The 16,448-nt window shown below is 36.6% G+C and overlaps 1 protein-coding gene across 1 annotated transcript in view; it reads left to right on the top strand.

Annotated features, from left to right (window-relative positions):
• The first annotated feature begins 12,300 nt into the window (after positions 1-12,300).
• Vha26 (V-type proton ATPase subunit Vha26) overlaps positions 12,301-16,448 on the top strand; it is a 100,846-nt gene continuing 96,698 nt past the window's right edge. The window contains exon 1 of the mRNA XM_090412823.1: positions 12,301-12,456. Within this exon, the coding sequence (XP_090268949.1) occupies positions 12,424-12,456 (33 nt within the window). The 5' untranslated portion in view covers positions 12,301-12,423. The remainder of the gene's footprint in view (positions 12,457-16,448) is intronic.

Here is a 16,448-nt window from a genome sequence, read left to right as displayed (position 1 = left end):
ACAGTAGAGCTGGATAAAGGAAATGGATGCATGATGATACCAATTGACCTTTGCATTTGAAAAAGAAATGAAAAAAAAACCCAGAAAATGTTGTTTGGCAAATGCTATACTAATCAGTAACATACAAAGTATCTAAAATCTTTTAAATGTCATATGCTGACTGTAAAAATTAATGAAAACATTGTTTTCATAAATTTTTATTGTACTAATTAGAACGACAATGTTTAATAAACTCTTAAGAAGTTAATTATCTCAATTATCAATACCTAGTTCTTGGCTAGCAATTACTTCCAAGTTGTTTCAAGAACAATTCACAGGATATTAAAATAATCATAAATCCAAAACTTAGGAAGCAAACCTGAATCATCACATAAAATTACTGGAGCCAGAAAAATTAGATTTTCAGTGGTGTAAAGAAACATGTCACATTTCATAAAATATCCATGTGAAAAATAAGAGGAAATATTTTAAAATATATGCCCTGAATGAAAAATGAATACCACAAAAAATGATCAGGAAACTTGATGGCTAGAATGTGTGAAAAAAAGATACACTAAACTGACATTATAATATAATCCTAAATGTAGAAACGAATACAGGAAGACTTGCGAGCTTGATGAACCCAAAATGCTTAATCCATGAAATAAAGAAGAATCTTCACAGATTTTGCAAAAACCAAGTTGTAACCTATGAAAATTTGTTTCTCAATCTGTTCATGTATGAAATGCTGAAACGTTAAATTCCACTGCATAGTGTTGGATAGGACTATTAGTTAATAAACAGATAGTAATTTTTCTTGAATTACTGTTTGTTTTAATTACTCTGTTTTTGTAAAACATCTTGCAATTAGTATTTAGTTTAAGCTTATTTTTTATAAAAATCATGAATTATCGCAACTATGTTTTTTTAAAAAGATCAATGCTGTGCGATTCCACGGGACATTTCACTATTACATCTATATTCATCATCTGTTCCCTTTTGCATGGCTTGAACAGGTAAAGAAAACTTGAAAATATTGTATAGCTTGTAATTTCATTTGCTACTACAAAGATTCTCATCTCATCTAAATCTCGTTGGGCTTATTTTATCTTTCAACTTAGCTGGAATGCCTCGGGTGTCTTACAGGTTGGATAGCCTGTTTCACGGCACTGAGACACCCAACTTTAAGGAATCTCACAGCATTCACCCGAGACCAACGAACTTAAAGCGGGGTGAAAAAAGTTCACTCAGTAATCGACTTGCCATTTACGTCATTCAGCTCTAAGTAAACTTGACATTGCCTTTTCATACACAATTGACTGAATTTTGTACGAAGAGGCAATTTATTATTTCAATATCTAATTTAATAGCTATAGATAAATAAGACCAGTTGGCTACATCATGATCTGAAAGTATAAAATTAACTAGAAGGTGCTCTTCAGTATACTTAAAAACAAAATTGCGACTACTTCACACTGAAACCAGAAGGTAATTTTTGATGTAATCTCTGTCAACAGACTGCTGTTGTTAACATATTTAGATCAATATAGTAATTATAACGAATACCATAGGATTATGTTATTAAATAGTAGATTATATATATATATATATATATATATAATAAATATCAACCTGCTGTCGCCTCTCGTCACGTTTATCAACCTTTTCAACAACATCGCTCGACGACGTTGCCATGTTTTCACAATAACAACTATTACTGATAGTGGCGTCATCTCGTGTTCAATATTCAATCCCTTTTTTTTCATCAGGACTACTGAACCTTCAAAATTTATTATTATTATTATTATTATAAAACCTCCATAGTCAAAGACTCATCGTGGAAGGTCCACTGTTATACACACAGTTTATCATTTCGCGCCTTAAATATATTCACTGTCTCCGGGGTTACCACGCTCTCAGGCAATGCATTCCAATCACTCACCTCCATGCAAAATACCTGCTACCCACTCCCTTGCTCACACTCTCCTTATACAGCTTCGAGGGATCACCTCTTGTTCTCTTCCTATCCTCACCCATTCTGCGCAAAACCTCCCCCGATACTAATCTGGTAATAACCTCTTAACAGCTTATATGTCTCGATTAAATTCCCTATCCTCCTTCTAACGACCAATTTCTGAAAATTGTATTTTGTCAATCTGTCTTCATACTCCAACATTCCAGAGACCAGAAACCACCTTATTCAATCGTCTGTAAATCTTTCCGATACATCTTCATCTTTTTGAAAACCACGTGACCAAATCTGTGCACAGTAATCCATATGCGGCGTGATCAAAGCCATATAGAAGGGAACCATAACATCCTTACTTCTATAAGTCAGTGTCCTCCGCATTATTCCCATTATCCGCTGTGTTGTCCTCACAATTTCAGTAACATGTCGCGAAATTTTAGGTCCTCGTCTACAATCACTCACAGATCTCTCATCTCCGCTACCTCTTCCAAGATATTTTATAGATTGTGTGCTCTACATCCCATCTCTGCTTCCCAAATTTCAAAAACTTACACTTGACAACATTGAATTGATATTCCCGCTCATTTACCCATTCAGACAGTGATTGAAGTCCTCTTCCAAAGATACAAAATCCGCTGTACTCCTGATACTTCTCCCCAACTTTGCATCATCTGAAAACAACTGCATATCACCATTTGGACCACTTCAAATATCATAAATTACAAATAAAACAGCAATGGACCGAAAACAGACCCTTGGGGTACACCACTGGTAACTTTCCTCTTCCTGGATATCGCTCATTCCATAGACAACTCGCTGATACCTATCAGCCAGCCAATCCAGCGAACTAATCTACTGTTCAGTCCCATTCATTCCAATTTATTTACCAACTTGTCATGTGGCAATTTATTAAACACCTTTGCAAAATCTAAATATACCACTGTACATGCAACACCCTTATCCAATGCATTTGTCACTTTATTGCAAAAAGTGAGCAGATTGCTAAAGCACGAATTTCCTTTAGTAAATTCATAAAGACCGCAAAGAGTATTTTTCTGTTGTCAATCCAATTCTGAATCTTGGTCCTGACTAACTTCTCTAATACCTTAACCACAAATCCAGACACACAGACTGGTCTATAATTCAAAGCCCTACTCTCATCACTTCCCTTATGAATAGGAACAATTTTACCCTCTTTCCACTCCTTTGGAACTTGACCCAGTGAAAGACTCATGTCGAAAAGGTATGTAAAAGCTGTTGCTAACTGTGTATAACATTTCCGCAAAACACGTGGTGAAATAGTGTGAAGTTCCATAGCCTTATTTACATCAAGTCTATTCAATCCTGCATATACCTCCTGTTCACTTACTAACAGTTCCTCCTCTTCCTTCTTTCCCACTGCTTTCAAGTTCTGCATGATGCCACATTCACAAGAATGAAATACCTTTAAAAATTGCTCACTAAATATCTCAACTATATCCTCCGCAGCGGTTATCATTCCTCCGTTTTCACCAATCAATGCCATCCTACCATAATCATTCTTTCTTCTAATGGCCACATATCAAAAAAAGGCTTAGGATTTTTTTTGGCCGCTCATGTTACTGCTCATAGTGCACTTTTGCTAACTTCCGCAGGCGAGTCTCCTTCCTCGCATGCTCTTTGTACTTCTAATGCATCTGGCTGTTTTAACTACTCATCTTGTGTTTCTTTCATAATACCTTCATCTTCCAGATTGCTTACCTTATCTCTTGATTCATCCATTTCACACCTGCTCTATTTACACTCTTAACCTTTGGAATACATTTTGATATTGCCTCAACCAAATCGTTCTTGAGTAGGGTCCAAGCAGCATTTATATCCTTTCCATCCAGTCCCTCTTTCCAATTTATTATCGCAAGTTGTTTCCTGAGCTTTTCATAACTACCAGTCTTATAATTCCACATATATCGCTTTCTAACACACGTCCTCGAATGACTGGTCACCCTCCAAGTGATCACCTCCTTTTCACTCTCACCAAGTGGTGGAAGATTTGACACCTCATTTAAAATAACATCATCTGATGAAATGATCAAATCCAATACTCTTGATCTTCGTGTACCCTCCGTTACGTACTGCTTAAGGTAATTGTCTTTCAAAAACTTCGAAAATTCATTTTCTTTACCCCCAGATGCAGTCTCTTGATTACAGTCTATATTACCATAATTACAGTCGTCCATAATGATCTCTCATATCTTGCTAGCTAGGCCAATTTGCCTATACATTTCCTTCTCATTACCCTCCATATTACGTGGTCTATAGCAACACCCAACTATATATTTCATCCTGTTCATCTCTACCTCATACAATACTGCCTCAAAACCTTGCCACTATTTGCACCTTGCAAATTCACCTTAGATAAGCACCATTAACCTGCTACCATCAACAGTACTCCTCCTCCCTTTCTTCCCTGTCTGTCCTCACGAAAAATATCATATCCGTTCATCTCTATTCCTGTCAGGATGTCATCGTCATCTAACCATGTCTCGCTTATACCAACAATTTTGGGAGGAATGAACTCAAGTAAAGCAACAATTTCATTTACCTTATTTCGAACACTTCTAGCATGTGTAAATAAACATAAGAAATCATTACTGGTTCTAGAAGTCCTACGAACATCAGTTCTCCGATGTGAATCTTCAATACCTTCCCCAGTAACTCCCTTTATATTACTACCAATTCTACAGCATTTCTCACACCCACACTCTCCCCTCTTATCCCGGGTTTTATCAATCTTTGTTTTCCTACTCACACATTCGCCTCTGAATCCAGCATCCACATGTTTCATAAAGTGAAATCATAAAGCTTCCACTCTCTCATTTACTTTATTCATGATATTCACTATCCCTTTGCAAGTGAGCAAATACCTCTCCCTATATTGCTTTTTGCTCTTCAATATCACTTCGCACTACATCAGATCTATTCATTACAGTCACTAACTCTCCTGCCAGCAGCAATCTCTCCAGCCAAATTACACAAAAATCATTTAAATGCAGCCCATGTTCTTTATACAATTCCATCCGTTGCTAGCTAGACCAATTTGTCTATACGTTTCCTTCTCATTACTTTCCATATTACGTGGTCTATAGCAACACCCAACTATATATTTCATCCTGTTTATCTCTACCTAATACAATACTGCCTCAAAACGTTGCCACTATTCGCACCTTGCAAATCGACCTTAGATAAATGGTGCTTATCTAGGTTGCAAGGTTTGCATCCTAATCTGTTGCGTTTCATGTTTCTACCATACACAAAACACTACATCAAACGATTAAGTAAATTTTAACTCTGCATGAAAGAATTTTGGAAGATAATAAATTATATAAAAGAGACCATGTAACCTTGTGGAAATGACGTTTGCATATATAGCAGTCGGCCACCAAAAGAAATATCATTCTAAGATCGCTTTCAGTACCTAACAACAGAAACCTTTTCTAAGCATTTTTTTTTCTGATGAAAAAAGGCTTAGAAAAGTGACTAATTTGCGATCCATCAGGATTGCAAGTCACTCATTTAGGTCAACAAAAGGCAAAGCTTATTCATCTCTGGAATTGTTTTGTTTCTAATGACGATGTACAATCCCATACTGTTGATCAAACATGTCAACTGGGATGTTTGATCAGCAGTATTGGAAAGTGATCAACTAATGTCTGGGAAGTCTTCTAACATCCACTTAATAGTCCTGATCTTTCACCTTATGATTATAAACTTTTCTTCAGTTGTTAGAAGCAATACATTTAAGCAGCAATGATGGAATGAAGGCAGTCATGAAACGATTAGCTCAAATCACAGGTAGACTACTTTGATGATGATGATAATGATTGATGGGGGGGATACGAAAAAAAAGCGCGCCCTGATATTACAAATGTCTCAAAGTAGGGGCAAATATGTAAAGAAGTATCTGACAGTATTTGTAAATTTCTGTCATTAAAATAATATTAAAAATGTCATTTCAATACCTACTGAGGTGGATGAAATAGACAGACCTCCCTAGCTTTTTTCATGGACGAAAACTTCATCGCATTCTACCTTTTATCATGCCATTAACTTCCTCCGCCGTTAATCCCGTTACGGCTATTTTGGAGCCATTAGTGGATTAACTGTTGGTGAGTAACTTTTGTGTCACTAGTGCAGCAGTCAACATAAATACAGTATCAAGAACGCTCAGAAAAGCAAAATGATAAATCTATTAGAAATTTATTTAACATAAAAGGAACAATGCCATGGCTTTCTGAGGAGACAGAAAACGAAATTCCGAAATGCAACTAGTTTTGCAAAAAAAATACTGTAGCCCGTCCCATCATCATATTTAGCTGAATATCGCTTTAGTGCTGTAAATGACTTGCTACTGAAAAAAAGAAATCATCTGCATATCACAAACCATGGGGATTTGAGATTGAAAATGACTAAATTACTACCACAAATAAAAACTCTTTGCCGCAGACATCAAGCTCAAAGATCGCATTAACTTGGATTTTATTTTCTCGAGTTCAGTTCGATTTATGTTTTATAATATATATAGTGTAATACAAAATTTATATTCATCGAAGAAAGGCAAATTAAAAACAGTTTTACCTACGTTCCTTTTTTATTTAAAGTACATATTTATGTTATACTTTTTCAGAACTTGGCTGACTATTAAGCTAGAGGGGGAACATCGGGCCGTTGAGGTGACATCAAAATTTTTGAGGTGTTGAGGTGGGGAATGATCCAAAAATGTTGAGAAACACTGCCCTAAAGCAAGGGAAAATACATAAAGCAGTACAGGGCACTAGATTTTTGTCTCCTTTCTGATAAATGTTTTTTTTGTATACATAACATATGCGTGCAGTTTTTTTTTATTAGCTGTGGGTGGTAGATTTTCCAGATAATGGTTGGAATTAACAGCATTCAACATTTTTTCTTGTGCAGGAGGAAACTGTTCCAAATAATAAAATCCAATATATGTCCAAACACTTTTTTGCAATATTTTTTACTCGATATTATTTACTCGATTTGCATCACGTCCAAGTGGCATTTTTATTTTGGAAACTCGGGTCGTTCATTCCATAAATTCAGGCGAGGGAAATCACCATAGAAACTGTACTTTTTTTCAAAAAAAATTACAGTTTAAGTCAAACAAAAATTTCATGTGTTAGTATTATAGACCACGAGATGGCTGCAAGTTCTTGCAGTGTTCTCTTCACCCGAAGTCGTTTATTATTGATACTTTCTGCCAATTATCTGTGATTAGCAATGCGCATAATGATATTTTTTTCAATCTAGAAACATTAGATAGGGCTAAACAACCCCCCCCCTACCACCATTGACGAATAAACTATGTTAGCGTTTTTTATTATTATATTTTTATCTTTTTGAGCTCTCTATGTTTAGTGAGGCAGGTATAGCTCAGAGGAAGTCACCTTTGCATCCTAGGCGCTAGTCCATACAAAGACAGGCTTAAGTTTAAGTCTAGACACAGAATAGAGGAACGTTTTCTAATCCATTTCTTGACAGGTTCCCGAGTTAATCGATCTCTGGTACGTCCAAGCAGGTTTTTCTTCTGGAAACTCAGTTTTTTCGTCCTGTAAGTTCAAGATAATTGACCATAGAATCTATACTTTTTTAAACAAGAACATGTCCTGTTATGAGAATTAGGCTTAGTCTTGAGACTCTTTTTTTTGATGGCTGGAGAGTGATTGACCCACATTATTTTCAGACAGTAAACATACTGTTCGTAGGGTTAGGTTCGAAGAGATGGCAAGAGTCCGTTGCCGCTTAAAATTAGTGATAGTGTCAGGCTAGCTATATTTGATTGGCTACTGGTGGAGAATGAATTGCCTACTCCCCCCCAACCTCCAAAAGCTAGATAAACCTAAAACAGCCTTGCCTACTCCATATAAGAATTTAAAAGCAGTTAGCCGATTTACTATGAAAGAATTAGTAACCTCCCAATTAGAAACATCCCAATTCATCAGAAGGCTCATATTATTTTGGAATTATCAGATTTTTGTAATTTTTTAAAATCAGTCTATTGGTTGCTGAATTTGAGTGATACCTAGAAGTAGATTTTTTCTCTCCAGGAGACGCCAGTGTTATTACTCTGATAAAATGAAACTGCGCAATTCACACTATTTCACAGAATAACATACATTGTCAAGGTTAGGACAATGCGATGGGGGAGAACAGGTGTTTACTATCCTCTCGTCTTTTGATGCGTATTAAAAGTATTTATAGTGTTGTCCCTGCTTTTATATATATATTAAAGAACTTCAAAAACAATAACTCACCTGGAGAAGATGGTATTTGTGTGGAACTATTCAAATATACTATGAATGGAATATGCGATCTGAAATGCCAATCAGAATTTTGGTAGAAAATCGTAGTTATTCCAGTGTGAAAGCAACTGCAAAGACTGAAAATTATCTATGAATAAGTCTTTTTAACAGTAGTTACAAAATATGCGAAATTTATTAAATAATAATATTAATCATTGTAATGAAAAGATAAATGAGAAATAGAATGAATTCCCCGAAGACAGATCTTGCGCAGATTATTACTGCTCGAAAAGCATAAAGAATTCAAACCAACATATGCAGCATTTATAGACTACAGGAACTGAATAGTAGTTGATTACTATAGTAATCAACGACTATTCACAAAGTAGTTGATTACTACTTTATGAATAGTAATCAACTTTAAAATAACTCACTAGCGATAAAACCGATAAAACCCCAAACGAAATAATAGTAATCTATTGAGTTCAGAACAATGAAATGCAGGAAATGAAATGGAAGGCATTCTTCTTTGTCCAAGTGTCGACCATATAGATTCGACTGCGTATCACATAGCGAAATGTTTAACACATTTATTGATTGTTCAAATATGAAATTTCCTCTTCATAAAAACACTCATCCAATTTTCTAGATAAAGGGGAAAATGTTTCCCTACAACCCACTTACCAAATGGTTAGATTCGATATAGAATCCTTCTCTAGTGTAGAAGAGACACTACATCTATTTGAAGAAACTAACACGGGAAGCCGACTGTCCATCTCCTGCTCTTGCAAACATATATTAAGAACATTGGAAAACATCCTGTTTTCATCCATACACCATCAGCCTTCGATCTGTGCTCCTCATATAAGCGCTTCCCTAGCGCGATTGGAAGAACGGCAGTACTTTGCTCCCTTCGATTAAAATGGCATAAGTTCGATTTTTGTCGTGACGGGAGGAATCTTTATGTTTTTTTATTATTATTATTATTTTTTCAATTGAAGGTGAGTTACCGATCTCATACAGTGATAGCATCGGTTCTTCTCCCGGAAACTCGGGTTTTTCTTTCCGCATACAGACAAATCGGCCCTTCAGAATACACGCGATGTATAGATACAGATAAAAATACCACTGGTGTTGGAGGTGGGCAGTAGATGGCGTTGATGTTCATGATTATGGTAGTTGGGTTTCGGTGTAGTGGTGTCGATGAAGAATTGTAGAGTAGCTGTCCTCCCTTGATGAGTCTTGGACTTCTTGGAAGTGTCACGAGAAAAAAAAATAATATACATGGTGTTTTTGCGATCTGATCCCATAATGAAAAGTATTACCTACTCTTTATCTTACATAAATACTCTACATCCACGAATTAAATTTATTATGGAAATAGAAAAAAGACAACATATTAACCCTCTTAGATATTCTACTCCTCCGCTCACCATTAGGTGAATTAATGATTTCCGTTAATCGAAAGCCTACTTTCATGGGATGCCATATTCAACCGCAATCTGCTCACCATCCCTCATAGAAGACTGGTATTATGAAATCTTTAGTACTTCATTCTCACAGTTATGTTCTACACCTCAACATTACAACAAGAACTGTGAAACATCAAATGATACATGAACTCAGTGCATGGGTATCTGCAAAAAATTTTCCAGGAGGAGCAAAGCTTGGAGACGAATAATTACATCAATAAATTTTTATTTAATTATTTATTTTTTTGGGTTTTTTCAGGAGTAGATCCCAGAGGAGAAAGTGCTCCGTTGTCCCCCCCTCTGCAGACGCCCATGACTCACTGTCATCTGAGAAAGGATGAAAGGACATCTTTTTGATTTCTATAATCCTAGCTGAAACATTACATCGAGTCCCAATCCCATACATTTCTGATATTTCAGAACAAATTTCCAGCATTCTTGAGAAATGCAATTTAGTGGATATCTTTCTTCCTATCAACAAATTATCATCACGGTTTCCATCTTCCAATCTAAACGCTCTCATTTGTCTCTTCCTAGTATCTACGAAGTTCCTTGTGACTGTCATTGTTTTTACTTCAGGCAAACTGGACAGTCAGTGGAAAGCAGATTACAAGAACACTAATCTAACATTAGCAACATGAAGTCAGAAAAATGTAGCTTGGCATAGCATGGAATATACACCCACGATCACAATACCCTATAATCTGAAACAAACTTGCTTCATCTATTTTTCTATAAATGTGATCATTTGTTTAACACGTTCATTGCCAAGCTGAAAATTGGAATTTCGTGCGGCGGCCAATTTTTTTTTTATTTGTTTATTCAGTTAGCGACGTCCACGCGATAACGCGTGATCGACCGACCGATGAGAACTCGCAACACGCGATATCGCGTGATTGGCGATGAACGTGTTAAAGAAAGCGCTGTGGCCTTACTTCACCGTCCGAACTTAAATCGGTCCGACTGCCTCTCACTATCTAAGATATGGGAGAGAGTCTTATTCTAATCACACATCATTAAAGTTATTTATTTATTTTTAATATGCGACTCTCACTGTCTTAAATAAATAAATTGTTCGCGTTCTACTTTATAATTAACTAATGTTTCCACTGATGATGGCCTGTAACATTCAGGCCATAAATAGTAAAATCAAAATAAGCTAACGCCTTTTAATTCCCGTATAGGGAGTAAGGAAGGCTGTTTCAGCCCTACTTATTTCCTTGTGTTTTCGTGTGAATTTGAGAAACCTCATGCCACGAGTATCTTTTAAAGAATAAATACTCTATGGAGATATTTTCTTTATTATTATTGTTATGTGACACCTCCAGGGAGTCCAAGGACTCATCGAGGGAGGACACCTATTCTACCACTCTCCATCTCCACCACTCAATCTGCCAACTACAGCGAACCGCATCATATACCCCAACGCCATCTACTGCCCACCACTAGTAGTTTCACGGACAATCACAAACATCCATGCCCATGGCGGGATTCGAACCCGCAGCCTTTTGGTTAGAGAGCGGATACGCTAACCACTCGGCGAACCAAGCCAGCCAAGATTCTGTATAATAATAATGATAATCTAAGGGGATAAAAATCCCTTATTATTTTTCAGCCAGTATGCGAAACTCTAAGATCGAAAACTACGATCTAAGCGTTTCATGCCGACGAACTATCGGCGAATCCAAGCGTAAGTGACCACTTGATAGTGCCACACCAAGGCGACTCGATGCAAAGGTGGAGCAAGCTTCCACACTATTCTTGATATTTTCTCATAATGTAAAAACACACAACTCCTATGAGATGTAATACTGCTTTACATTATGAGGAGAGGTCACTACTCAGACCGGTTTCAACCTTGCTCCACCTTTGCATCGAGTCGCCTTGGTGTGGCACTACCAAGTGGTCACTTACGCTTGGATTCGCTGATAGTTCGTCGGCATGAAACGCTTAGATCGTAGTTTTCGATCTTAGAGTTTCGCATACTGGCTGAAAAATAATAAGGGATTTTTATCCCCTTAATTTATCAACTTCGCCAGAAAAATAGCCGTTTGGCTTTTCATGTTAGTAATAATGATAATCGTCATCATCATCATCTATATGGCTACAAAAAAAGGAAGCTTAAAGTTGGTTCCAACTTTTTTTTTTTTGTTTTTTTTTTTGTAATGCAGTTATATTCGGCTTTGAAATAATGTTGGATTTAATATCCACTTAATGATATGGAACATTTTTAAAAAATATTTTTGTAAAATTTTCTTACATATTAAATGTAACAAAATCTTATTATAACAATCTGAATGAAATAAATAAATAATCTGAATATAAACCTAAATTTGTTATTTGCTTTAGATTGAATTCGACAGTTATCATATTTTCGTTTTCATTGTGTAAATTTAATAGGAATATGATTTTTGCAGTCTATGAAAATGCCAGAAATTTATAAATTTAGAAAAAAATGAATATCGTAAACTGAAAATATATATCAGATGATAAAAGGATCTGATTATCGCAACCATGTATTAAATAAACATTATTACATGTAGTTGATGATCACGAGGTGGAACTGCGGTGAAATTTGTCATATGATTTGCGTTGGTGTATTGGCTATCGTATGGTTGTTGCTTACTGTGTTGTGTAGGATTTTTGAAGGAGTTTGTGTAAATTCGAGTCTAAATAAATAAATAAATAAATATTTATAAATTTCACAATGGCGCTTAGCGATCAAGATGTTCAAAAACAGGTGAGATCAAACTTGCGAAGCTTGTACTTTTCCGTTGGAGAGTAGCTAAAAGAATTGCCTGTTTATCTTAAGAATCTTGAGATGTACACTTGTTCTGTGCTACATTACTTTGTATTTTCTTTATACCTTAACTAAATTTAAGACTGTAGTTCAGAGATTAACTGTTAGTTCAGACTTACTCTTTTCATACAGTAGCAGTAGATTTTTGTGGTCTCTCGTGAGAGCGACATACGAAAGTTCGTCATGGCACAGTCTTACGATTTCGTTTCAGGGTTCGATATCCGTCGCCGACGTGAGGAGCTTAAGGATCTTTCTCAGCCATAGCCAAGTTAGCCGGTCTTGGGTGTGGATAGCAGGGTTTTTCTCTCCAGTTTATCTGGGGTTTTTCATCCCACAAGCAGGCAAACTGGTCCCGTGAACACGGCTACAGTCGTAGGACACACTGGGAGGCATAGGGCTAGTCATCTTATGCTCAGGACAGGTACGGCTTAGAAGAGCTAAGGATAGCCCAACAGGCCACTAGGCCTAATGTGTGAAGTTTCAGGATTATGCACTGAATAATATCCCCCTCCCCTCACGCATGTTATTGTTATCCCTAAGCAAGAGTCGGGAACTTATAGAGATTCATCACTTTTTAGGATATACTAAGGTGGTTCAGGCATGGGGAACCATTTTAAGGACCTTTTGACAGAGAATAGGAAGGAATAAGTACACTGAGGGAGATACTTTCGTTGCAGTCTCTTGTAAACTCCCATGCTAACGAAATGAACGTTGGAAGAGAATGAGTTTGATTTTCTGGAATGGAATAATTCAAAGTGTACTGATGAGCTACAATTTTCTTTAGTGTTTATTTTATTTATATATATTTATGGCACAGAGACATCAAAGGTCATACTGTGCCAAGACACAGGTCACACCAGTACATATGGTAATTGGTTAGTAGGACAATCACAAACATTCATGCCCTTGGCAGAATTTGAACCCACAGCTTCTTGGCTGGAGAGCAGATACACTAACTTGTAACTAGCAGATACACCACTTGGCCAACCAGGCTGGCATTTTCTTTAGTTGCACTATTATAACTAAAAGGTAAGAAATTGTATAACATGCTAATTTTGAAATTTTATTGTATTAATTTAGGTGATTTTAGGGTACATGAGCAAGTTCGGTTTTTAGAGGATGAAGTGCGAGATGCCTTAGTAAGGTTAAGGCAACCTGCACCTTACCAGTTAAGGGAAGGCAGCTGGATCAGGAGTACTCGTGGAACTATGGAGATGACCAGCTGCTAATAATAATAAGAATGCTAAATCAAATTTTAGTAGGAGATGCAACTTCTGAATAGTGGTCATTATCATATATAACACTTATCTTTAAAATGGGTAATAAAAACCCATCCTTCAAATTACAGAGGCATTTAGTGTGATGGCCATCATGAGTTGGTTATTAGGTAAAATTATAACTTCAAAGTTAGAGAAGAGTATTTATTTCCTCCTTCCTGTTAGAAGAACTGGTTGGCTTTACTGTGGGAAGGTCTTGTATTAATATGGGCAATAGATGGTGTTGATGTTAGTAGTAGTGTCATAGTTGGAAATTAATATTTTCATCATAAAACAGATCATAGAAAAAAGAATCGCCAATGGACAGGAAACGTCTGATTTTTGTGGATCTCAAAAAAGACCTATGATTCATTTCCTATTTCCTCTGGGGATCAGTGAGAAAGATGAATGTGAATCAATCAATCAATCAGTAATTTGATTGGGAGAATATATGAAAGTTGTAGCGCAGCTGTTAAGTGCATAGACTGGTATCAGCTGAGTTTGTAATATACACAGGTCTGAGACAAGGATGTGGACTGTGGCCGACTCAGTTTAAGATCTATCTTGATGTAATGCTGGCATATTCGAATACTTCATTTTGAGCTATGGGGAGTGAAGTTGAAGAGAGTGTCATTCACTCACTATGCTTTGGTGACAATCCGGTGATAGTTCCTCAAGATCTTGAAGACATTGATTTTATGATGAGATAATTGATTGATGTTCACAGCAGGACCTAAAAAGTTAAAGTTACCAAGATAATATATTTGGTGGCTAAGATAGAGATTTAGGTCTCCTAGTTGTAAAGTCAAGACAGTAGATCATTTGAGATACTTAGGATCTATTAAGGGAGGTTCTAAGAGACTAAGTTCTAAGTAGCAAATTATAGACCAATCAGTATCTCAGGCATGGTGGTAAAAATATGATACTGTATGAGGGTCATCATGGCTTTGTGAAGGTTCGGTCATGCCTTAGTAATTTACTAATTTTTTATAATATAGTAACAGCTGAGTTGGATAAAGAAAATGGCTGCATGATGATTTTGCTGGATTTTGCAAAGGCATTTGACAGAATACTGCATGGAACTCTGTTATGCAAATTAGAACAAATGGGAATGGACATGACACTGGTTAAGTGGATAAGAGGGTGACTGCTGAACAGATATCAAAAAGTGGTATATGGAGGGACAGAATTGAGGCAAAACAGGTGACTAGTGGCATGCTGCAAGATTCAGTGCTGGAATCATTGCTGTTTAATTTGTACATAAATGATATAGGAAATAACCTGAAAGGAAATATTCAGTTGTTTGTTGATGATGCAAATTAGATAGAGTAATAGTGAATCAAGGCTTGCAGGATGATTTAATGTCAGTATGGGCAAAAGATAACGGGTGTCAATTTAATCTGCAGAAATGTAAATTTATGCATTTTGGGAAAACTAGACTACAAGTCGTGTATTATATTGATGGTACTGTACTCCAGAAAATAGATGGAGCTAGAAATTTAGGGGTGGTGGTAGACAGAGAGTTAAAGTTTAGAGGACATATTGCTAAGGTAGCTCATAAGATTACTTTATTGAAGAACACATTAACATATAGAGATAAGGAAGTTTTTATTCATCTTTATAAGGCCTTGATATGCCTGCATCTGGATTACTGTGCTTAAGTCTAATCTCCTGGATTTCTTTGGGATGAGGAAGTGGTGGAGAAGATTCAGAAGCGAGTGACCAAGATGTTGAGTGACCTGTGGAATGTTCCCTATGAGGATAGAGTGAGGGTGTGGGGATTGCAGAAGTTGGTTGATAGGAGAAAAAGAGGGGATATAATAGAAACATTTAAGTTGCTTAAAAGGTTTTATAAGATAGATGCAGGGGAAATGTTTCAGCACTTGACTAGAAGGACCAGAAAGGAGTCATCCCTGGAAGTTGGATAAAGGTATGGATAGTAGGGGTGTGAGGACTAGATTTTTTTTTTTTTTTGCTTGGAGAGTTGTGAGTGGGTTGCCAGAGTCAGTTGTGAATGCTTTGTTAATGGGTTCAAGAAGAGGCATGATAGATTGGGTCTTCCGTGATGAGTCTTTGGACTCCGTGGAAGTGGTTATTGTGATTATTCAAAAATCGGGAACATATGACAAAGATGTAGATGATTGTGCCAACCAAGTCCACAATGCTATTAAACAGAATAGTGTGCAGTGGAGTTGAGACATTTGACAGATGATACTCCAAATGACAGAAAATGTTCTGATGTGTGGGGGGGAATGATAGACATTGAATGCAAGACAGAAGAGTTTTATGACAGAGGAGTTCAGAATGAGACCATTATGGAAAGATTGAGTTTGCAGGAAAATGTGATGGAGCATTGATCTTTACAGTGATATGGGCATGTTCAACAGATGCCACAGGAGAGCTTGCCCAAGAGAGTGATAAATTGGAAAAACTTCCCCACCAGGAAAACGGATGAGAGGACAGCCTCGACTCTCATGGAGATGAGAAGTTATGAAGATGATGTGGGCCAGAGGGTTGCAAGAAGGCTCCTGAAATGACCATTCACAATAGAGGAGATTACAACTGAAAACTTTTTTAAAAGTGAGTAATAAGGGTCTGGTAAGAGCAACAATCTCTGAATACAAGGAAGTAAATAAAAAATAGTGCCATAAGGGAAAATCCAAGTTGGCGGTAGCA

The sequence above is a fragment of the Typopeltis vanoorti genome, chromosome 23 (assembly GCF_054136105.1).
Source record: "Typopeltis vanoorti isolate ZY-2024b chromosome 23, IOZ_Tvanoo_1.0, whole genome shotgun sequence".
NCBI lineage: Eukaryota > Metazoa > Arthropoda > Arachnida > Uropygi > Thelyphonidae > Typopeltis > Typopeltis vanoorti.
The sequence above is the reverse complement of the archived record's forward strand: the minus strand, read 5'-3'. Positions and strand labels throughout refer to the sequence as shown.